The 22378-nt window shown below is 41.1% G+C and overlaps 3 protein-coding genes and 1 long non-coding RNA gene across 6 annotated transcripts; 3 read left to right on the forward strand and 1 right to left on the reverse strand.

Moving 5' to 3' along the window:
- The first annotated feature begins 7 nt into the window (after nucleotides 1-7).
- On the forward strand, nucleotides 8-1528 carry LOC145208109 (uncharacterized). The gene is made up of 2 exons (XM_080078880.1): nucleotides 8-1321; nucleotides 1422-1528. Exons 1-2 carry the CDS (start codon nucleotides 604-606, stop codon nucleotides 1457-1459), a joined length of 756 nt encoding a protein of 251 aa, XP_079935006.1. The 5' UTR covers nucleotides 8-603; the 3' UTR covers nucleotides 1460-1528.
- A 2200-nt stretch (nucleotides 1529-3728) lies between these two features.
- LOC145208106 (transient receptor potential cation channel subfamily A member 1-like) lies at nucleotides 3729-18104 on the reverse strand. Its single transcript, XM_080078876.1, has 10 exons — nucleotides 17825-18104; nucleotides 10002-10173; nucleotides 9290-9516; nucleotides 9003-9174; nucleotides 8286-8515; nucleotides 7880-8036; nucleotides 6168-6286; nucleotides 5434-5543; nucleotides 4552-4706; nucleotides 3729-3796 (listed from the first exon to the last, which is right to left on the reverse strand). Exons 2-10 carry the CDS (start codon nucleotides 10144-10146, stop codon nucleotides 3729-3731), a joined length of 1383 nt encoding a protein of 460 aa, XP_079935002.1. The 5' UTR covers nucleotides 10147-10173; nucleotides 17825-18104.
- Nucleotides 11004-17278, forward strand: LOC145208107 (uncharacterized). 3 transcript variants are annotated; one of them, XM_080078877.1, is made up of 6 exons: nucleotides 11004-12771; nucleotides 13041-13201; nucleotides 13580-13886; nucleotides 14492-14693; nucleotides 14947-15161; nucleotides 15890-17278. In XM_080078877.1, exons 1-2 carry the CDS (start codon nucleotides 11840-11842, stop codon nucleotides 13126-13128), a joined length of 1020 nt encoding a protein of 339 aa, XP_079935003.1. In that variant the 5' UTR covers nucleotides 11004-11839; the 3' UTR covers nucleotides 13129-13201; nucleotides 13580-13886; nucleotides 14492-14693; nucleotides 14947-15161; nucleotides 15890-17278. The 3 variants fall into 3 exon arrangements, with proteins under 3 accessions (XP_079935003.1, XP_079935004.1, XP_079935005.1); XM_080078878.1 differs by lacking the exons at nucleotides 13580-13886; nucleotides 14492-14693; nucleotides 14947-15161; nucleotides 15890-17278 and having other exon boundaries at nucleotides 11004-12601; nucleotides 13041-13104; XM_080078879.1 differs by lacking the exons at nucleotides 13041-13201; nucleotides 13580-13886; nucleotides 14492-14693; nucleotides 14947-15161; nucleotides 15890-17278 and having other exon boundaries at nucleotides 11004-12578; nucleotides 12643-12708.
- A 747-nt stretch (nucleotides 18105-18851) lies between the features above and the next one.
- LOC145208108 (uncharacterized) lies at nucleotides 18852-20531 on the forward strand. Its single transcript, XR_013854449.1, has 2 exons — nucleotides 18852-19360; nucleotides 19602-20531. It is a non-coding gene; the product is annotated as an uncharacterized LOC145208108 (long non-coding RNA).
- The last annotated feature ends 1847 nt before the right edge of the window (nucleotides 20532-22378 follow it).

Genomic DNA, 22378 nt, shown 5'->3' on the forward strand with positions numbered 1-22378 from the left:
ATTCACATTCCTTTGTTACGTTCACGTTTATCTTATAACTGTTCGTTTGCTTTCCTGTGCATTGTTTTTAATTATACGGGAATTTTACCCACGGCACACCTTGTGTTCACTGCACCTTGCTTTAACTCCTCCCCTGCCGTTGCCTTTCGCAGCATTCCGGCTACAATCCCAGGTGTACCTTCTAAAGTAAGCCGCTAGGGCGATGATAATTGACCGGTGCGTTTCGACCACGTGACTTGTGAGTTTCCTTGTTTCTTTTATTAGTTTTGTCGCGATCCCTTTTTCGAGTGTTTTGCAGTCCTTTTGCGGGCCACGTGTTGTTGCATGAGTTCTTCCCCGGCTGTCGTACTGTTAACTTCTGTTGATTTATGTGCAGTGACCTTGCCAATATTGTAGAATTTTATACAGTGTTTTAAATAAAGACAGCAGTGCTCGAACGCGTCTAAACTAGGGTTTTTCGTGACTAGCCGTTAGTGCAGTGTTCGAGGGCTTTTGGCAACCATTAAATTGGGCGCCACACAAATTGGCGAGCACGCCAGGACACTGCAGTCACGCAGGCGCGTTCATAGCACAGGGGAAGGGCTCTGGTTTGTTGGCTTTATTATGTCTTTTAATTTGAGTATGTCGCCTCCGTATTTTAAATGCGGTGACAATTTTAATACTTTTTTAATGCTTTTTAACTCGTATTGCGCAAGTGTCAAGGCTACAGATGACGTCAAACGCCATTTGTTTTTAACCCACGTCGATAAAGACTATTTGTGGGACCTTAGCAAAGGAACAGGCGACGTGTACCAATTATCTTTTGAAGAACTTGTGACAAAGGCAGAAGCCTGGGGAAACAGCCATGCGAATTTAGCAACATTGCGTAATGAACTCCTAGATCGTGCACAAGGGCCTCAGGAAGGAGGGCGTGCGTTCGTTTATGCCTTGCAGTCACTTGGTGAGCGCGCGTATCCCGCCGAGGTGGAAGCTGCGATTAAAAATGAGGTCTTGTTTTTGGCTTTGTTGCGCGGCCTTCGTGACCGCCAGCTTGCGGCCTCTTTAGGGCGTGAAATTGTTCAACGCGACTTTTGCACCGCAGCCAGCAGAGTTGCCGATATGGACGCCCGACCCCATATCCTTCCAGTGACGACGCTTCAAGGCCCAACGGAAAGGCAAGAAGTAAAGGAGATGCTGTCCAAGATGGGCGAACACTTACAGCAGTCCGTCTGTATGCTTCGATGTGAACTTAACGAGGTACGGGCAGAAGTTGCAAGGATATGCTATCAAGATCATCGTCTGACGGCATATGACAGGCACCGTCCGGCCTTTCGTCCAGCGAGTAAGTTAGTGCGAAAATGTTTTATTTGTAACGCTGAAGGACATTTGGCGAGAAATTGCAAAGCGAATACACGTAGGCAGCAGCCGTCTATACATTCCAGGGACGCACCACAAGATTTCAGTAGAACCAGAGTGGTGAGGAACGTTCAGTGGAGTGGTCAGGAACGTTCAAAACACGGAGACTCTCCACACCAACCGGGCGTTCGTGTAGACCGGCTCATTACCCCACAAAAGATGCGACATGATGCGATTTCGGCTCTACATAACCCACCTCACGGCGGTGGACACCTTGGAATGGCCAAAACGCGTTCCAAAGTTGGCGATCGGCACTGTTGGCCAGGGTGGCCTGTGGAAGTTGAAGCCTACGTTCGGAGCTGTACAAAATGTGAAAGAATTAAGAAGTTCAATGCTCGGCCCAGGGCGCCTTCAGGCGAACTAAAGCCGATGGAACGCTTGGAAATTGATATCCTGGAACCTTTACCTCTGTCGGTGGCTGACAGTACACGGTGTACCCGATATATAAATGTTGCGACTCAAGAGGAGGCCCCAACATTACAGCGGCAGCCACGAGACGAAGGCGTAAATCTCCCTCTCGAAGGTAGAAACTTTGACTGTATCGCTAACCGCCTCAGGGAAAATCGGCGGCGGCCGAAGTACTTTGCAGATCTGTAACGGGTTGCACAGGAGTGCAACGAGATAGGGTGGGGGGTGTGTTACCGTAATTTTTGCGTTATGTTTCACCTTGTTTCTCGTTAGCCACCACTAGTGTACTGTCTTGTTTTGTCGGTTTATTAAGTTTGTTTTATGTTTATGTGCTTATTTTCCTGAAACGGAAGTTAGTTACCTTAATTTCACGTTGTGTTTTTCATATTTTTCACTTAATCGCATTCACATTCCTTTGTTACGTTCACGTTTATCTTATAACTGTTCGTTTGCTTTCCTGTGCATTGTTTTTAATTATACGGGAATTTTACCCACGGCACACCTTGTGTTCACTGCACCTTGCTTTAACTCCTCCCCTGCCGTTGCCTTTCGCAGCATTCCGGCTACAATCCCAGGTGTACCTTCTAAAGTAAGCCGCTAGGGCGATGATAATTGACCGGTGCGTTTCGACCACGTGACTTGTGAGTTTCCTTGTTTCTTTTATTAGTTTTGTCGCGATCCCTTTTTCGAGTGTTTTGCAGTCCTTTTGCGGGCCACGTGTTGTTGCATGAGTTCTTCCCCGGCTGTCGTACTGTTAACTTCTGTTGATTTATGTGCAGTGACCTTGCCAATATTGTAGAATTTTATACAGTGTTTTAAATAAAGACAGCAGTGCTCGAACGCGTCTAAACTAGGGTTTTTCGTGACTAGCCGTTAGTGCAGTGTTCGAGGGCTTTTGGCAACCATTAAATTGGGCGCCACACAAAATAACAAAAAATGCTAGATAAACCCGAAATAAACAGTCAATACAGAAAACCCACAATGCAATAGTATTTTGTACACTCTTGTACGGATATAGATAGCTGGGAGAAGCAGAATATATAACTTTGAGTGGCTATGACAAATTATATAATTGCGCTAATGATAGACCAATAATCATCTGTTTAAACAAGAGTTGTAAGCCGGGCTTTTCGGGCTTAGTTTCTTTAAAAAAAACGGGCTTGATTCGGGCCTGGTTTTACAATGTGTGTCCGTAACTTTTAATAGTAAATTACCTAGCTAAGTAGCTATAGTTGCTAGACTAAACCGAATGCCCAACAGCACTTAAACGTCTTGTTTAAGCTATTGTCTAATAATGCCTATTATGTAAGTTATGTCTTTTTTTATTATATGCCTGTCAATCAGGATTTTCCCAAATTACGTTATCAAACTTCTACATAGAACCAACTAATTACGAAAAGGCTTCAGCAATGGGTTTTTACGAGTAGGTTCATCATGTAAAAAAAACTTGCTTATGTCTTGTGTGTTTGTTTGTTTGTTTGAAAGGTGATTGAACACACCAGAGTAGGTCGGGTTCTTACATAGGCTTCACCAAAAAATGTCGTAAACCGGACCTAACTTACTGTGTCCTTATTTGCTAAAATAAACAACTAGCTAGCAGCTAGTTGTTGTACCTAACATAATACCCAAGAGCCCAAAACGTCGTGTTCAAGGCACAGGCGTAAATCCCGAGGGGGCGGGGGAGACATGTCCCCCAAAATATTTGCCCCCTAATATTTTAAAATGTTCGTTTTGAAAGGAAAACGTGTATATTATATAAAATATCTTCTAGACCCAACGTAGCTTTATTTCTTGTCCATCGTCGGGTTTAGCTAGGTTATCGCCCTCCTATATGTGGAGTGTACCAATCTGCAGTACTGAGAAAAGCTCTAATATTTCATCACTGGTTACAAACAGAGGCGAATGTTTGCGGACAATCCCTGAATTTATGTTGTGTCTGTGATACAAGTTGTTGTGGGAATACTTTTAACAAAAAGTAAATTAACTTGGTAACCTGAAATTTGTTTTCAAAGAAGTACAAATTTAAAATGTTCTCGAAAGTTTGATTGTATGTACCCAATTTGATGCCCAAACCGAACCTGATTTTAATGGCCTTAATTGTTTATAGGCAATCTGTTTTACCCTGTTTTTGCGCATTGTCAGTTGTGACATCTTTACGTTTTTAACAATTTAAAAGCCCCTCTCAATATTTGCAATGAATTTGCGCCCCTGGTTCAAGTCCATTGTCCGTTGTATTTGATTTGATTGTTTTTTCGTAGGCTTCTACGAATAGGCTTGTAAATCAAACTTTTGGGCCTTAATAACGGGCTTCTCAAATACGATTCGTATTCGGGGTTGTACTTTCCGGTTCTGGCCCAAATGTTAGGCCCGTTTACAGCTAGGAGCTCACACCAAGGAGTTAAATTACGGTGTAGGAATTTAACAATTTTCGCTCATATTAGTATTATAAAAACCGAAATTCAATATCGATGGGTTTTTACTGAGTCCGTGTAGCTCAGTTGGTGAAGCGTGAGCCCTGAAAAGACTCCAGTCGTGGGTTCGAATCCCACCGCAGGCTAGACTTTTTTAGCATTTGCTTTGCTGTTTGAAAATCTTTGTGAAACCGGCTTAATTCGGTACTCAGACTATAATAGACCTGACATCTACCATGATAAACAATGTTTGCTATTTGATAACGCGAATGTGACCCCACGGCCAAAAAACATAGACACCCTGTGATAGATAATTGACAACAGTCCATTGACCCACCATCATGTACATTATATCGACTGCTGTTTCTTAAAGCTTCCCTCCATTTCTCGGTCTCCAGTATCGCTCGAACACACAAAGTATTTCCGGAAATAATCGCAAAATCCAAAACGTTTCTTCCATCTTCAGACAGTCGAGTTACATCGGCTTTAAACCTGTCAAGATAAATTGTGTGTCGATCACTCATTCAAATGGAGAAGGAGCAAAACAACGGCACAAAAACAACTTTGTGTTGATCAGAGTTCAAAACGGGCCTGAAATTGGAGCCCAAACCGGCTCGAACCCAAAAGAACAAGCCCGAAACCCGGCCCCGAATCGTTTTTTAGAACCCCGTTTAGCCAATAAAGTTTGATTAACAGGCCTATATATTGAAGCCTCAGGACGGACCAAGACAACAAACACAATAGACAATTGGTTTTAAAGCAAGACGTTTTAGGGCTGTTTGACATTAGGTCAGGTCCAGTAACTGGCTACTTAGCTAGTTAAATTTATTCAAAAAAATACTGACACAGAGTGTAAAGTCAGGCCCGAATCAATCTCGTTTTTTTAAAGAAACCTAGGCCCGAACCCAGGCCGAAAAGCCCCGTCCGACTTACAACCCTTCAAACCCGAATCGCTTTTGAGAAGCCCGTTTAGGCCCGAAAGTTTAATTGAAAAAAACGCTGTCTAATAGGGTAACCACGAGAGTTAGTCAAAGTAAAGGGAACGATTTAGCGACACAACCGGGCCTAAAAAACTGCCATTTCAACCATATCTGGGAAACGTATAGGAACAAAATACGTTTGCTTTATGAAAGCCACCCGGACGTCATTTCCTATACCAGGTGATACTAGGAAATATGATGTTTTTTAGCCGTGATGCAAGCATAAAAATAACACTTACTCAAGAAGAACACGAACCATGTCAGCATTTCCTACCCCGCAAGCAAGATGAAGTGGAGTTGTGCCTTTCTTGTCTTTAAAATCAATCACAGCTCCAGCTTTTACCATTACCTACAACGTATTTTCCAAGGTGGAGTCGCTAACACAACAACTCACAAAAGTCCTACATTTAGCAATGGTTCGATAAGTGGCGCAAAGAGCTGTATTTTTAGTTATGCAGCTAAAGAGGGTTAGGTTGGAAACTAAGTTTTTGAAAACTTTACATACGATCTAAAGTTTAAAGTTCATTTTATTGAATTTTTAATGATAATATCTAACCCCAACCTTGATAGTCCTGACCTTCAGCATTTTTTTCACGAGGCTCGAACCCAGGACACTCCCGGGGACGAGTCCCGTTTAAGTTTTTTTTTTATGTCTGTATATGGGTCAGACGCGACAGACCATTCGACCAAGTACCTGCCCCCGTCAGCATTTTCTGAGAAATACCGGTTTAATAGGTGCCCTTATGCCACCTATCAAAAATTAGCTAAACGTGCGAAATGATATTAGAAAACAAAGCGGACAAAAATACAGACTGTTTTTTTTTAGTTTAAACACAATGCCGATTATTTACGTCTGAAGTTTCATACTAACCTCAACTCAAACTTATTAACTTGGCCACAAAGGTTATCTAGTGCTACTGGTCCTGAATGTTATTCTAATGTTGAAATAAACAATTAAATAGGCGCTACTTACTTCCAACATATTCCTGACAATTTGGATGTTTGACCTCTCTTGTGTTGCACAACCAATCACACGATTGTCAACCAAACAGTGAAGTGCAGTTCTACCATTCGTATTGCAAACATTTACACCTGCAATCAAGTCAGGCAAAATGTTTTTCTTCAATGATTTTATCATGTTTAATCTATTTGATATTACGATTGTGACGATGGACACAACAGTCCTACGTCTTTTAAAATGGTTAGGTTTTTTCAAATAAATCTTGACTGTGCACTGCGCGACACATTATAATTCGTCATTTTTTGATCGCCATGTAGCCGTTATCTCCCGCGTAGTTAAAAAGCAGTATACTTCCTGCTGCCGATTACAAAATGTATAATTCAGGGTGCAATTTTACTGGTTCGGTTGAGATTCAACGCCAAAAAATCTAGGGTTTAACTACGGTTCTGTTTTTTTAAGAAAATTTAACGGTTATCCGATTCGGGTTTACGAATTAAAACGCTCAAACCGGTTCACGGGTTCAGTTCCGGTTCGACTGAATAGTTTAAACTTTAAAATCCCCCTGCTCATTTATGGGCTTAGAGAAAAAGGGTTAAAACCACTGATTGAAAGTCATCGGCATTAAGGCTGCTTTCTTACATCATTTTACTACACACTTATGACTAATACATGTACGTGGAATTTTGCAAAGCATCTGTTGTTGTTGCTGGTGTTCCTCTTATCTCTAGCAGCTTAGACATGACAGACGTTACGAATTACAGGATGTTACGTTTTGTGGACATCGTTCTGTTTAAAAAGGTGATATAATACTGTTGAACTGTCTTGCCTTCGGCATGTCCGCAATTATAACAGAAAACCGACGAAGAAATTCTGTTAAAACAGTCGCGCAGTCAGTTTTAAAATTAAATTTCCTTTTGACTACCATTGCACTCAAAAGGCGTCGACAATACGTCGATTTCAGACGAATATTTTACTGGTGGATTCGCATCATTAGCCATAATATCGCATTGTAATTGTCCGTAACATATAGTTGTAATTGGGTTTGTCTATTTCGGTTTTCCACTCAACGGTATAAAAATGGTTTGAGAAACACTGTGTAAAACAACACAAATTAAACCTTTTCCTTATAGGTAATATTTTAGGGGTCGAAATGGGTCGTAGTTTGACAACCCGTAACTTCCAAATTTGCAAGCGCATAACAAGAGATTGTTTCGGTTGGTCTTTTTTCTGCCCCACTACAGTGCAAAAAAACAAGCAATAGCACAATTAACCCCACATGCAGGAACTATAACATTTGTTCTTAACTGGTCTGGGAATATTGTGTTGTCTTGCAGAGTTGTGACTTGCAACCCCGATCAAGAGTTTTTTCTTATGTGGTCGCTATTCTATGGTGCTGTATACACTGTTTTTTTAGTTTTGTAAACGGGGTAAAAATCACTAGGGTTCCATCGACCTGTTTAGACCTTGACGCTTTTTTTTTAACTATCTTTACAAAAAAAATTCCTTTCCGAGTATGTCTTTAATCCACATCACAATAGATTTCTGGGGTCCTTATGAACTTGTAAAATTAACCCCGGTCGTGGGTTCGAATCCCACGGCAGGATATAGAATTTTCGAGCCTATACGTCTTTCCACATGGAAATGCTGAGCTGACCAGCTGATTCAAAAAAACGTCTGAAATGGGCCTGGCGTACTTTGATTTATGAACTTCCACAGTGTCTTACCAATTCCGTTCTTCACGATTAATTCGCACATTTCCACGTGTTTGTACTTTGCCGCATAATGCAGGGAAGTGGAACCAAATTCGTCTTTTATATTTAGTTGCTGAATAACAAGTCGAGAGCCTGGAAGGTCGCCATCAGTCTTGTCAACATGCTTTGGCTAAAAGTGACAAGTGGTAATATCAGATCAAACTTGAAGCTTGGGATCTCTCATTGTGCCTATTTAAAATTGTACTAAACTACTAAATGATTCGCAGTGATTTTAACAAGATAATATATTGAATGTTAGCAACAGTACGACCTGTCGAAAGCGTAAAACAGAGAAAATTGTATCAACTATTTTATTTGGTAAAGTAAACAGGGTATCAGGCCGCTATGAAACATAAACAAGTAACAGAATAGTACTTACTTCAAGCAACGCTTTAATCAATAGTTTCGCGCATTTTGCATAACCACCACGCGCTGCATAGTAAAGGGGCGTTTTCCCATGTTTATCTTCCATATCAAAGCAGGACCCTTTGTCCAGTAGAAATTTTAAAAGTTGTATTATTGACGGTTCTTCGACGACTCGGTCATAGCAAATGCTTTTCAGCAATAGGTGGAGAGCAGTTTTACCACTACTATCACATTCGTTGAAGTCTGGTAAACACGAATCAAAGTATTAAATCGCATCTACAGCTATAGAAGTTGTCAAATAGAATGGCTTGTCTCATTTAAGGTATAATCTTGGATACAATTATTATAGCTTTGAACATAAAAAATACAAACAGTTTTGGACAAAAAAGTGGAACTAGTTTACAAAAAAAGTCATTTTATTATAGGGGTTTTTAACCAGGGGTGCACGCACCCCTCAGGGGTACGAGAACTGTTCCTAGGGGCTGCGGGGATGCTGGATAAAAATTAAATTACGATGGTTTTGTTATTTAAACAGTCACCGAAGGGGGTGCGAAAATTGGTTGGTGATTTGAAAGGGGTGCAGCAAGGAAAACGGTTAAGAACCACTGTTTTATTATTTTATATTTTCGCTGCTACTTCCTTTGCGGCTACTACCACCTAAAAATCGTTTTAATAAGGAGTAAATATTTAACTTTGCAATTGCATTTTCTAGGCTGAATTCAGTTTTTACCTGCTCCTTTCTGCACTAGCAATTTACACAGGTCGACACGTTGGTACTCGGCAGCGTAATGCAGGGAAGAGTGACCATCATCATCTTTCATGTTTAGTTGTTCGTTAACAATTGCCGAATCCAGTTCATGAAATTCAGACTCCCCCTTTTCTATGTCATCAACCCTCAACCTCTGCAATGCATTTGATATTTTAATTCAAGATTAATTTTTCAAATCCAGAAACAAAATATATCGAGATACACCGAAACGTGTTCACTTTAAAGAGTAGGCTATAGTTACAACTCACATTTTTGTTGTTTTCAATCAACAGTTCCGCGCATGCCACGTAACCGCTGACTGCAGCATAGTGAAGTGGAATACAGCCATAATTGTCCTTGATATCAACTCGCGCGCCTTCGTCCAGCAAAGTTTTCAGTTGAATGCTTGGGCACTCTTGGTCTACCAAGCCGTTTAAACGAGCATTAACCAAACGATGAACCACAGTCCTTCCTCTTACATCACGAACATTAAAATCTACAAAATAAACACATGTCGAGAACTCATGATCATGATCTTATATTCACCATATGGTCCAGAGTTGCATGCGGCCAAAAAATTAAGGCCCGAACCCAAACATACAAGCCCGAATCCCGATTTCAATTGGATATTTCAAAACGAGGCTCTCATAAGGCACGAAATTTGGCGAAAATGCGGCCGAGTGTATAGTCAGGCCCACATCAAGTCCGTTTCATTAAACATTGTGCGGTTTATCAAGATAGTAGATACTTTTATCACGAAGTCATTGTTCAAGATACTCAAATACTGATTGAAAATATCGTGTGATCAGCACATTACTCTGGACGATGCCTAGGCTATATTGGACAGAGATAAACCTTGCATAAGTTTTAACACTAACAATTACAAAAATATTAAACAATCTTAAAAAAAATAATTAGTGATTGAGTCTTAAATGTCGGGATTTGGATTATCCGCGATAACTTTGGCAAAAGGTTCCTAACCTTCCATCTTCACGCGTACGTCACACAAGTCATCGTGTTCGTTCTTAGGTCCGAAGTGAATCGATGTGCGATCAGCATTATCATCTTTTATGCTCATTGTTTCGTTTACGATTGTCGAATCGAGTTTTTTAAGTTTAATTTCCATCTCTTCTACGTCCCGAACGCTTGACTTCTGTGATGCAAAAAAAAACTTTTGAAATGAGAACCCGATATGTTTAGTCCTGTTACATGGTAAATGATAGGTGAACTTTGTCTGCTCACAACAAACTGTGGTGTATTTAGGGCTTTGCAAACTCGGTGTTTTAGCCTCTGTTTAAATAGTGGATTTATGGTTCGCTTTTGCCATTTTGGGTGCCAAGTCTCCATGAAGCATTACTTCCAAACCTTTGTTGTCCATATATCTTTAAAATCACAAACCAGTTTCTCACTCTCTGCTGTGTTTTCTAGAAAGTAGTAACTTATATTTATTATTACCCAAACCTAATGATTTAACATCTTTACACCCTCTAAGAACAGGCACCCTGGTTTTAACAACACATCTTGTTAAGGGTGGAAGCATCTGCATTGCCAGGGCTAGAAAATGAAATCCTTTTATACAATGCTGGTACCAGTTACCACAATTTTTTTCACTATTGTTGTTGTTTTTAAAACACATACGAACAGCTGTGCGCAGACTCAGCAATGCAACGCAGGCAAATTATCACGTAAGTATTCCTAACTTCCAATTTTTCTTTAGCTCATGTTTTGAAGAATAAATAGTGTGTTTGCATGTTGGAAAATTATCAATGGTTTCTTCCATAGCCACACTTAACCGTATCCTGGTCTTAATGTGTACTTACATATTAAAGGAATTTGGTTGATATTTTAACTTTGTTAGTGTGGCGAATTTTTAGCACTTTGTTTAACTCCTTTATTTTCACACACCTACGTGCACTTATAATCGCTTTGTTTGAAGCGTTGCCTATTGGGTATCCCGGCACTTAACTATGTTATTGTTTGTTGTGTTTAATTGGTTTGTTTTGCCAATCATATTTTCACTACATCATATTTCCATGGCATATATCTTGTTTTACCACCCGTTATTATTGTTGTGTTTAATCGGTTTGTTTTGCCAATCATATTTTCACTATATCATATTTCCACGGCATATATCTTGTTTTACCACACACTGTATATATCTTGTTTTACTACACACCATTCACCTATTTGTTTTATATTGTAATAGTTGTCTTTTCTCCGTTTGTATGATCGCCCTTTCCCCGCCACTAATTACGCTTGATGGTTGTATCGTTACCCGGATGTGCCTTTGGTCGTCACGTGATTGTTTCTTCCACGTACGTGGCCGCGTCGCACGTGCGAGTAAAATAATGAAGGTCAGTCTTCCTCTGGGCGCCGTGCGAGTTACAACTGTTGGTTTCTGTTCTGTGTTGTACTGGCGTTTACTGATTATTGAGCGCAGCGTATTGAAGTTGGAAATACGTGTTGTTTTTCGCCAGTGTATTTTATCGCTCTTACTTAAACAAGGCGCCCATTAGTGAAACCAGTTTGTGGTCTTTCTTTGGCTTAGTGGTGAGCCGTTATTGCAGGGTTCGGGCCGTTTCCGAATTAGGGAGGCAGTTTTGGCTATAAAAGGTACAGAATTAGGCTTAAGGGGTTGATTGGAATTTAATATCGCCACTTGAAAGATCTCTTAGCCGAATTCCCAAAGCTGCCGAAATAATTCCGTAACAACTTGGCGAGCACGCCAGGACCACTACCCGCTGGTTTTACTAGGAAGACTCCCCGTTTTGTGTTTTTAAGTATTGTATTTTAGGTTGATTTTATCTTTTAACGTTTTAATGCAACCTCCGCCTTTACGGCCTGGGGAGGAACTAGGTCAATATTTTAATATGCTCGAATCTTATTGTACGAGCGTTGATGCTTCAGAAGAAATGAAACGACATCTGTTTTTAGCAAGCATTGGCAACGATCTGAAATGGGCAATACAAGAGAAGGACTCCAATCTCTTTACAATTCCGTTTAAGGACTTGAAGGAACGCGCACTGCGTCATAAGTCTAGCGGCCAACACGCGGAACGCCAACGCGCCGAGCTGATAAGGCGCGTGCAGTTACCTGGCGAGTCCGCGCGAGATTTTGTTTATGCCCTGCAAACACTGGGGGATAACGCTTACAGCAACTCTTCAGAAGCTGCCCTTAAAAACGAAGTGCTGTACATTACCTTGCTACAAGGCTTGCAAGACAGGCGCCTTGCTGAAAATATCCCTGCGGCAACCAAGCACACAAGGACGTTCAGAGCCGCTGCCCAGGTCGTGGTCGATGCTCAAGTACCGAGCTTTGTTCAGGTTGCCACAGTTAACGCAAAAACATCGGAAATTGATATGATTTTGGAAAAGCTTGAAGACATGGAACGACGCACGACGGAACGGAGTGCTAAATTCGAAGACACTTTGAAGACCCTACAAGCTGAAGTTGATTCCCTTAAAAGGACAGGACATTTTTATGGCCACCACGAGCAAAACCGAAAGTGCTACGGTTGCGGGCAGCCAGGTCATTTTCGACGCAACTGTCCACACCTGGGTATGCGCCCCAAAATGATTAGGGTAAGTCGCGAGGCTAGGTCACTACCAACTTCTTTTTGCAGACCGTCCAAACACCCAGTGGACGTAAAAGAATCCCCAAGTCAACAACCAACCGCACCAGGCAGAGCAAACAGACCAGGGCCGGAAACTATGCCTAAGGAGAGAATCGAATCACCGCCAGTGCTGGCACGGTTTGTTTCCATTTTGGTTGGGCAGACAACCATGTGTGCTTTGTTAGACACCGGCTCGGGTGTATGTCTGATGAGTGCGATAAAATGGGACTCATTCGGCGCAGAACAAAACCTACAGATAAATAGGTCCCCTTCCAAGCACTTGGTAGGTGCCGATGGGCTGCAATTGGCGGTGAAGGGCAGTATTAGCCTTCCCCTTAGAGTTGGTGGCATAACGAATCATGCGACCGTTTATATCGTGCAGAACCTCAACCATGATTTTATTCTAGGATTGGATTTTCTGCAGGCCAATGCGTGCCGAATCTGCTACAGGGAAAATACTCTAACGGCAGGAAACGCCAGACTTCCGCTCTTTAGTTCTCCGACAGCGTTGTCCCAACCCTGTGACGTATGTGTTGCGGATGACGTCCTTGTCCCAGCGTTTGCAGAGGTATGTGTAACAGGCAGCTTATGTCAAGAATCTCTTAATTCACAAGAGTTGGCCACTCCGGTTCTAACGGAGCAGATAGCTGGGTTCGTGGAGAGATTTGGGTTATTGACTGCGACAAGTGTAACGATGGCGCAAAGCCGCGAGGTGAAGGTGTTTGTGGCAAATTTGGGGGATGATGATGTAACAATACCAAGTGGGGCGAGATTCGCTACGGTTACCCCTGTGTACGCTTTTGGTAACCTCGATTGCAAAATCCCGGGTACTTGTATAGTGGTAGAGGGAGGTGTCCCTGGATGTAAACACCCTGAGTGTTTTGTTACAGACACCCAGATTTGTTCCGTATCGGCCCAGAAAATATCTAACCAAGATCCGTTTCAGGACATTGTAGACAAAGTCACCATCGGTGACCGATTAACGGCAGATCAACGAGGTGAATTGTTCGATTTGCTGCGTGCCAATCAACAAGCGTTTTCGACTTCCAAAGATGTCTTGGGGCGCACTGATATAGTGCGTCGTGTTATCGACACGGGTGACAACGGCCCTGTAAGACAGCCACCGCGTCGTATGCCCCATCACAACAAAGCAAAGGTAGAGGAGATCTTAGCTGAAATGGACAGGCAAGGCCTAATCCGACCTTCGAAATCACCGTGGAGCAGCCCGATTGTGTTGGTTCGAAAGAAATCCGGTGAGACCCGTTTTTGCGTTGACTACCGCAAGTTGAATGAGTTAACTAAAAAAAATAGTTACCCGATTCCCCGGATAGATGACAGTTTAGATCAAATGTCCAACGCCGCCTATTTTTCTACTTTGGATCTAAAATCCGGGTATTGGCAAGTTGCAATGGACGCCTCCTCCCGGGAGAAAACGGCTTTCACCAGCCACGTCGGGCTTTTTGAATTTAACGTAATGCCCATGGGCCTGTGCAATTCTGCAGCGACTTTTCAGCGCCTGGTGCGTATTGTCCTGAACGGAATCGAGTGGCAGGGGGCTCTAGCGTACTTGGATGATATCATTGTATACTCGAAAACTTTCGAAGAGCATTTAAAGCGACTGTCGGACGTGCTAGCAAGAATCAAATCGGCTGGTCTAACTTTGAAACCTAGCAAGTGCACTCTATTTAAGCACGAAGTAGACTTTTTGGGCCACGTATTGTCGAAAGAGGGCATACGATGCGACCCTAACAAAATAAAGGCAGTTGCTAAATGGCCGACTCCCCGCAACGTAAAAGAAATCCGGCAGTTTCTAGGCCTTACTTCCTACTATCGTAAATTTATTTGCGGTTACGCACAGATCGCGGGTCCTCTTCACCGGTTGACGGAAAAGGGAAGAAGATTTCAGTGGGATGACCAATGTCAGGATGCCTTCTCTCAACTAAAACAACACTTGACGACTGCACCAATTCTTCGATACCCCGACTTTAACATGCCGTTTATACTGGATACGGATGCGTCTGACGCTGCCGTTGGCTGTGTCCTTTCTCAGGAAATCGACGGTAAGGAATGCGTAGTCGCCTATGGTAGTCGCACTTTGAGCAGGTCGGAACGTAACTATTCCACCACGAGAAAAGAGCTTTTAGCTGTTATATTCGCCACAAAGCTGTACCGGTGTTACCTACTGGGCCAAAAATTTACCTTACGGACTGACCATTCTTCCTTAAGATGGCTTTGGAAGTCTAGAGAGTTATACGGGCAGTGCGCCTGCTGGGTAGAGCACCTTTCCGCGTATGACTTTGAAATTCATCACAGGTCAGGAAGCAAACATAGGAATGCAGACGCTCTGTCACGCCTTGATGACATGGGAGATTGCGGGGAATGTCCATACAAATTGGCCAAGGGACTCAAACATACCCAAGTTCTCGTCGTTGACTTAAAGTCTACGGTAGGATATCAACATGAAGACTTGTTGGAGCGACAGAAAGATGACCCTGATCTAGCAGTCGTCATGGAATGGTTAAAAAAAGGTACGCGTCCGAAATTTAAAACCGTTAAAAAAGAATCACCAGTACTTCGTCATTATTGGTCTCGCTTTCCCAGCCTCCTGCTCAAAGCAGGTGTACTTTGTTGTCGTGGAAACTCTACGCTAGGCAGTGATTCTGTGATTGTTTTGCCAAAGAGCTTAGTCGATGAAGCAATGTCAAATCTTCATGATAATGTACACGGGGGAGGGCATTTGGGCATAGCTAAGACCCTGGCTAAGATAGCGGAACGCTTTTATTGGTATAAATGGCGCGATTCTGTCGAAACATTTTGCCGCAACTGCGTCACCTGTCAATACAATAAAAGACCCACGCATCATTTTCAAGCTCCGCTCATGCCCTCAAAGGAGGACAGGCCAATGCAAAGGATCGAAGTGGACGTTGTAGGGCCTCTACCCCTAACCCGGTCGGGTTACCAGTTTATTTTAGTGGCGTGTGACATTTTCACAAAATACGTAAGAGCCTGGCCGATGCGAAATCAAACTGCTAATGAGACCGCCAATTTGTTATATCGAAATTGGTTCACTGTACATGGGGTACCGGAGACTGTTCATTCCGACCGCGGCTCGAATTTCGAAAGCCATTTGTTCGAAGAATTATTACGCCTAATGGGATGTAGGAAAAGTCGCACGACATCATACCACGCGCCTGGGAACGGTGGAGTCGAACGTAACAATAAGACCATTATCACTATGATCCGAAATTATATACAGCAAGATAACCGGCGGTGGGACGAAGCATTACCAGGAGTGGTGGCCGCCTACAACGCGAGTGCCCACGATGCAACGGGAGAAGCTCCGCATACTCTCCTAACCGGACGACCATTGCGATTACCAGCAGACTTGATGGGGTCTTTGGCGCGTGACACCGCACATTCATATGGAGTGGAGATTGATCAGCTCCGTGATGGTCTACAGCTTGCAGAAGAGGTAGTGAGAGAGAGCCTCGCGACGCAACGGAAGCGGATGAAAGACTGGTACAATCAACGACAACAAGGAAGACCCTACTCGGTAGGCGAATTTGTTTTGTTAACAAACCCAGTCGTGCCGATTGGACAAAGTAAAAAACTTCAGTATCCATACAAGGGGCCCTACAGGATCACCGATATTCGCGGTCCTGTGAACTACGTCATCGAAGACGCGACAGGCAAGAGGCAATCGTACATTTTAACAGGTTAAAGCCAACGACGAGTACATTCCCCTGCCTCACGGAAGAACCGTCAGCACATCCGCAACCGCAGCCGGAAATGCCTGCAGTCGTGTATGTCTACAACCCTAAAGTAGTTTTACAGGAAGACACAACCGAGTCGAATCCTCAGGGCAATTCGGATGGGTGTAGAAGGTCGACTCGGGTACGTCGTCAACCAGCGCGATATTCGCCCGAAACCATGGTTTAGACGGTTGTCCAACGGGAGTAGGACAGTTTTGGGTTGGGGAGAATGTGGCGAATTTTTAGCACTTTGTTTAACTCCTTTATTTTCACACACCTACGTGCACTTATAATCGCTTTGTTTGAAGCGTTGCCTATTGGGTATCCCGGCACTTAACTCTGTTATTGTTTGTTGTGTTCAATTGGTTTGTTTTGCCAATCATATTTTCACTACATCATATTTCCATGGCATATATCTTGTTTTACCACCCGTTATTATTGTTGTGTTTAATCGGTTTGTTTTGCCAATCATATTTTCACTATATCATATTTCCACGGCATATATCTTGTTTTACCACACACTGTATATATCTTGTTTTACTACACACCATTCACCTATTTGTTTTATATTGTAATAGTTGTCTTTTCTCCGTTTGTATGATCGCCCTTTCCCCGCCACTAATTACGCTTGATGGTTGTATCGTTACCCGGATGTGCCTTTGGTCGTCACGTGATTGTTTCTTCCACGTACGTGGCCGCGTCGCACGTGCGAGTAAAATAATGAAGGTCAGTCTTCCTCTGGGCGCCGTGCGAGTTACAACTGTTGGTTTCTGTTCTGTGTTGTACTGGCGTTTACTGATTATTGAGCGCAGCGTATTGAAGTTGGAAATACGTGTTGTTTTACGCCAGTGTATTTTATCGCTTTTACTTAAACAAGGCGCCCATTAGTGAAACCAGTTTGTGGTCTTTCTTTGGCTTAGTGATGAGCCGTTATTGCAGGGTTCGGGCCGTTTCCGAATTAGGGATGCAGTTTTGGTTTTAAAGGTACAGAATTAGGCTTAAGGGGTTGATTGGAATTTAATATCGCCACTTGAAAGATCTCTTAGCCGAATTCCCAAAGCTGCCGAAATAATTCCGTAACATTAGCTCATCTTTTGTAACATGAACTGCAACCGAAATTAACTCCTAAAAGTGATATGCTTGACCAAACAAAACAAACTTTTAGTTTACATATTACCAGTCTTGCAAGAAACATTGTGAAATATACTATCAAAAACATCATCAAAATATGGAAGTATTGGTCTTTCACGTTTTTGAACAAGCTTGTTTGATGGTAATGGCACAAACTTTAAAACCATTTATGTCAATATTAAACAAATGTTAAGGTCAATTAAAAATTAGCAAAAGCAAAATATAATTGTCCCTATGTATGGTATAGAAGGCCTACATTTAAAAGATAGCTTTATTTTTGTTGACATTACTGACAAGGGTATACTTACCTATATTTGGTCAGTGAAGGAAAAATACCTTTCAATGGTTTCATGCATACACTTTAACATAAACAGAAAAAAAGCTTTCTTTCTTTGAGGCTAGTGGTTCTTCATCAGCATCTGTCAGAACCAACATACAATATTCACATCCAAGTGGTGCAACATTATCATTATTGCTTTGCCAACACGTACAGAATCTTTGTGTGCAAAACGTTTTGGTCAATAACCTTTTTTCAGCATTGACTGCATGTAAAGACTACACCCATACCTGACAATAAAAAGAACTGAATGTTTCTGCAAAAACAAACAAACAGTTGTTTAAGCTTTTGTGACCTAATGGCAGGGAGTCGAACCGCTTGTTATACGGGTTCAGGTTCGGTTCGGGTTCACTTCGTTTTGTTTTTAAGGGTTCGGGTTCGGTTCAGGTTTTTAAAAATGTATATTTTCGGGTTCGGGTTTTGTTCCGGTTTGGGCAAATTATCCGAACCGGTTTGCGGTTTTTAAACCGGTTCAAATTTTCATTCGTTTCAATTTAATTCTACCTATTATCTTCCTGGAATTATCAAACTCCACAAGATTTTTGACCGTGCACTGTTATTTTTGACACGCCCTATAAGTGTTATCTCTATAAGTGTTTTCTTAAGTGCGCTGTTTTGAAAAAAAATCACAAAGTATAAAACCGACTGCATTTTTTACTGGTTCAGTTCCGGTTCGGGTCCAACGCCGAACAAAATATATGGTTCAACTCCGGTTCGGGTTTTTAGAAAATCGTAATTAGCGGTTCGGGTTCGGTTCGGGTTTAATGAAATTAACCGCTCAAACCGGTTTGCGGGTTCGGGTTCAGTTCCGGTTCGACTCCTTGCCTAATGGTTTCTGAAGGCCAGTTGATAAAGTCGTTAATTTTTTCCTAAATGTTCCATTGGCGTTTAGAGAACCCAAATATATGCAATATAACCAACAAGCTTACATGGCGTTAGCATGTCAATTACTTGGGCTGCACAATCTTGATCACAATAAGTAAATATATATTAGGTACCATTTTATTGTAAAATGCAAAGAAACAGAAAACATATTGCATTTTGTTGCCGCAATTTGAAACTTGGCGCCATTATACCACCCGATTCGTCAACAAGTGCCCGATTAAAAGCGCTTGTGTTATGAAAAAATCCCCGTTTTTTATCGGGCGGTGTTATAATTTTAGAACATGTGTTATAACACAGCCCGATTTTATCGGCAAGGGTAGTGAAGCAATAAATTTATTTTTTATTGAAAAATATTATATTTTCTTTGGAAATAATCGCAGGTGAAATGGGTTTTACATGAAATTGGCAGTTAAATGTGAACTGTTGTGACAAAAGCAAACGTATTTTAAGCAGTGAAATAGCATCTAATAGGCATCCATGTTCTGATAACAAATGGAGTAATGAAAAGTGACAGTTCAGGGTGGGGGAAGCATTTCTAGTGCTTCATGAAGCAAACTAGGGCCTAACACACTATCAAATGAAGGACTTGGGACATTGGATTTAAAAAGCAATGATACATGTGGTAAGTGGTTGTCAATTGTCATGATATGCTTGTCATTCTCAACTGTTTCTATTATTTTAGCAGATGGTAATTTGTTATCTTTTTAGGCATGTTTAAAAATATGGTAGCTCATCTCTAGTGTGATCCTGGTTTTGTAAAACATTGGCTTTCTATCTACTGGCCTAACTCAAGCATTTTTGTGTAAACTCCTACTTGTCAAATTAAATGTTGCATACACTTTTTCTTTTATTTTTTGTTGCAGTTCAACATCTGGAAACTGAATAGAAGCAGAAAAAATCAGCAGAATCATTTCAAAGGTAATTCAAGATTGCCTTGGACTACATGGAAGAAAGTAATTGATGGTGGAAGAATGGTGTGGGTGAAATGAGCTCTCTGAAGTGTCAGCTAAATCATTGATGCATACAAAATGCTTCTTGCCTCACTTGCAGGGGAACATTTTATTTTAAGATATTCACCACACACTTCAGTTTTACATGAATCAAATCGAAATATGTCTGTTTTTTGCCAATGTACTACCCGAAGGCAGGTTTATTTAACAATTCTTGTGCCCAATTTAAAGCAAACTTGTTATGTTAGATGTGTTCAATGATTTGTTGGTATTATTTTAATCTCTTACCCAAATTAAGGCAAACTTGTTGTGTTGGTTAGATGTGTTTAAACATTTGTTGATATTAACGCTGTCTTATCTACATGACATAATCATGGCGTCGTTAAAAAAGCATCTTTTGGATAAATATTTATACATTTTCACTTTGATGTAGACTCTTTCAGTAAAAGTGATTCATTAGACAGGAATGAAAAACTATTATTTTTGACCAGTAATCGCTATGATAGCTTGTTTGCCAGGATTGTTTGATACAACCTCATCTTTCACATGGTAGCTGGTTTAATTTTATTTCAGTAACTCGCAACACATTGCATTTTCAGCTGTACAATGTTGTTTCACCTTTTTTGTTTCTCAGTCTGTTTACTTGATGACCCCTTTTCAGTGTACTCATTGTAAATGCAGGTTTTTGCTTGATAAATCAATCTTCTAATTATTTATCCTCTTCACATTTATTTCTTCTTTCATATAACTGTGGCACCCAATATGAGTATGTTATTGTGTGGAAATTGGGTTTATGAGGTGCTTCATTTTTTTTTCATTAATAAAATGTTGCCCTTAACTGTGCTTTTGTTATTTTATCATTTTAAGTGCTAGTCTTAACTGGTTCAAAATCACAAAGGGCTTGATGTAAACAAAAACGGTTTTCACAGGTCAACTCTAAACTACATCTAGTAAACGCATAAAAAATATCTTTAGAATCTAACCACCACATGATAAATGAGAGGCGTACATCATAAGCGAACGAAGGGCATGACCGCTTAAAAATGTTTTTTTGCGCTGACGACCCTTGTAGCATATACAGGCTCCAGATCACAAGCGGTTTAAGTTAAATAAAAACGGTTTTTACAGGTCAACTCTAAAATACATCTAGTAAACACATACCAAATATCTTTAGAATCTAACCACCACATCATAAATGAGAGGCGTACATCATAAGCGAACGAAGGGCATGACCGCTTAAAAATGATTTTTTGCGCTGACGACCCTTGTAGAATATACAGGCTCCAGATCACAAACGGATTAAGATAAATGAAAACGGTTTTCACAGGTCAACTCTAAAATACATCTAGTAAACGCATAAAAAATATCTTTAGAATCTAACCACCATATCATAAATGAGAGGCGTACATCATAAGCGAACGAAGGGCATGACCGCTTTAAAATGATTTTTTGCGCTGACGACCCTTGTAGAATATACAGGCTCCAGATCACAAACGGATTAAGTTAAATGAAAACGGTTTTTACAGGTCAACTCTAAAATACATCTAGTAAACACATACCAAATATTTTTAGAATCTAACCACCACATCATAAATGAGAGGCGTACATCATAAGCGAACGAAGGGCATGGCCGCTTAAAAATGATTTTTTTGCGCTGACGACCCTTGTAGCATATACAGGCTCCAGATCACAAACGGATTAAGATAAATGAAAATGTTTTTCACAGGTCAACTCTAAAATACATCTAATAAACACATACCTAATATCTTTAGAATCTAACCACCATATCATAAATGAAAGGCGTACATCATAAGCGAACGAAGGGCATGACCGCTTTAAAATCATTTTATGGGCAGACGACCTTTGCAGCATATACAGGCTCCGGATCACAAACGGTTTAAGGTAAACAAAAACGGTTTTCACAGGTCAACTCTAAAATACATCTAATAAACACATACCAAATATCTTTAGAATCTAACCACCACATGATAAATGAGAGGCGTACATCATAAGCGAACGAAGGGCATGACCGCTTTAAAATAATTTTATGCGCTGTCGACTCAGCAGCATGTAGGCTACAGGCTCCAGAATACAAACGACATAAAGTATTGAAAACGTTTTTCGCAGGTTAACTTTAAACTAGACCTACGTCGAGTGAACGCATGCAAAATATCAATCAATTCCTATCATTACCCTAAAATCAAGAGGCGCTCATCATCACTCTACGTTGAGATTGTATACTACACGCTACAAGAAATTTACATGCTATAGGCCTACATGAAATCGACAGCACTAGCGGTCGTGCCCTGTGCTCGCTTATGATGTACGCCTCTTGTTTTTGATGTTCTTCTTATAAGATAAAGATATTTGGTATGTGTTTACTAGATGTATTTTAGAGTTGACCTGTAAAAACCGTTTTCATTTAACTTAAACCGCTTGAGATCTGGAGCCTGTATATGCTACAAGGGTCGTCAGCGCGAAAAATCATTTTTAAGCGGTCATGCCCTTCATTCGCTTATGATGTACGCCTCTCATTTATCATGTGGTGGTTAGATTCTAAAGATATTTTTTATGCGTTTACTAGATGTAGTTTAGAGTTGACCTGTGAAAACCGTTTTTGTTTACATCAAGCCCTTTGTGATTTTAAACCAGTTAAGACTAGCACTTAAAATGATAAAATAACAAACGCA

This window comes from Phallusia mammillata, unplaced genomic scaffold (genome assembly GCF_965637545.1).
Source record: "Phallusia mammillata unplaced genomic scaffold, kaPhaMamm4.hap1.1 HAP1_SCAFFOLD_210, whole genome shotgun sequence".
Lineage (NCBI taxonomy): Eukaryota > Metazoa > Chordata > Ascidiacea > Phlebobranchia > Ascidiidae > Phallusia > Phallusia mammillata.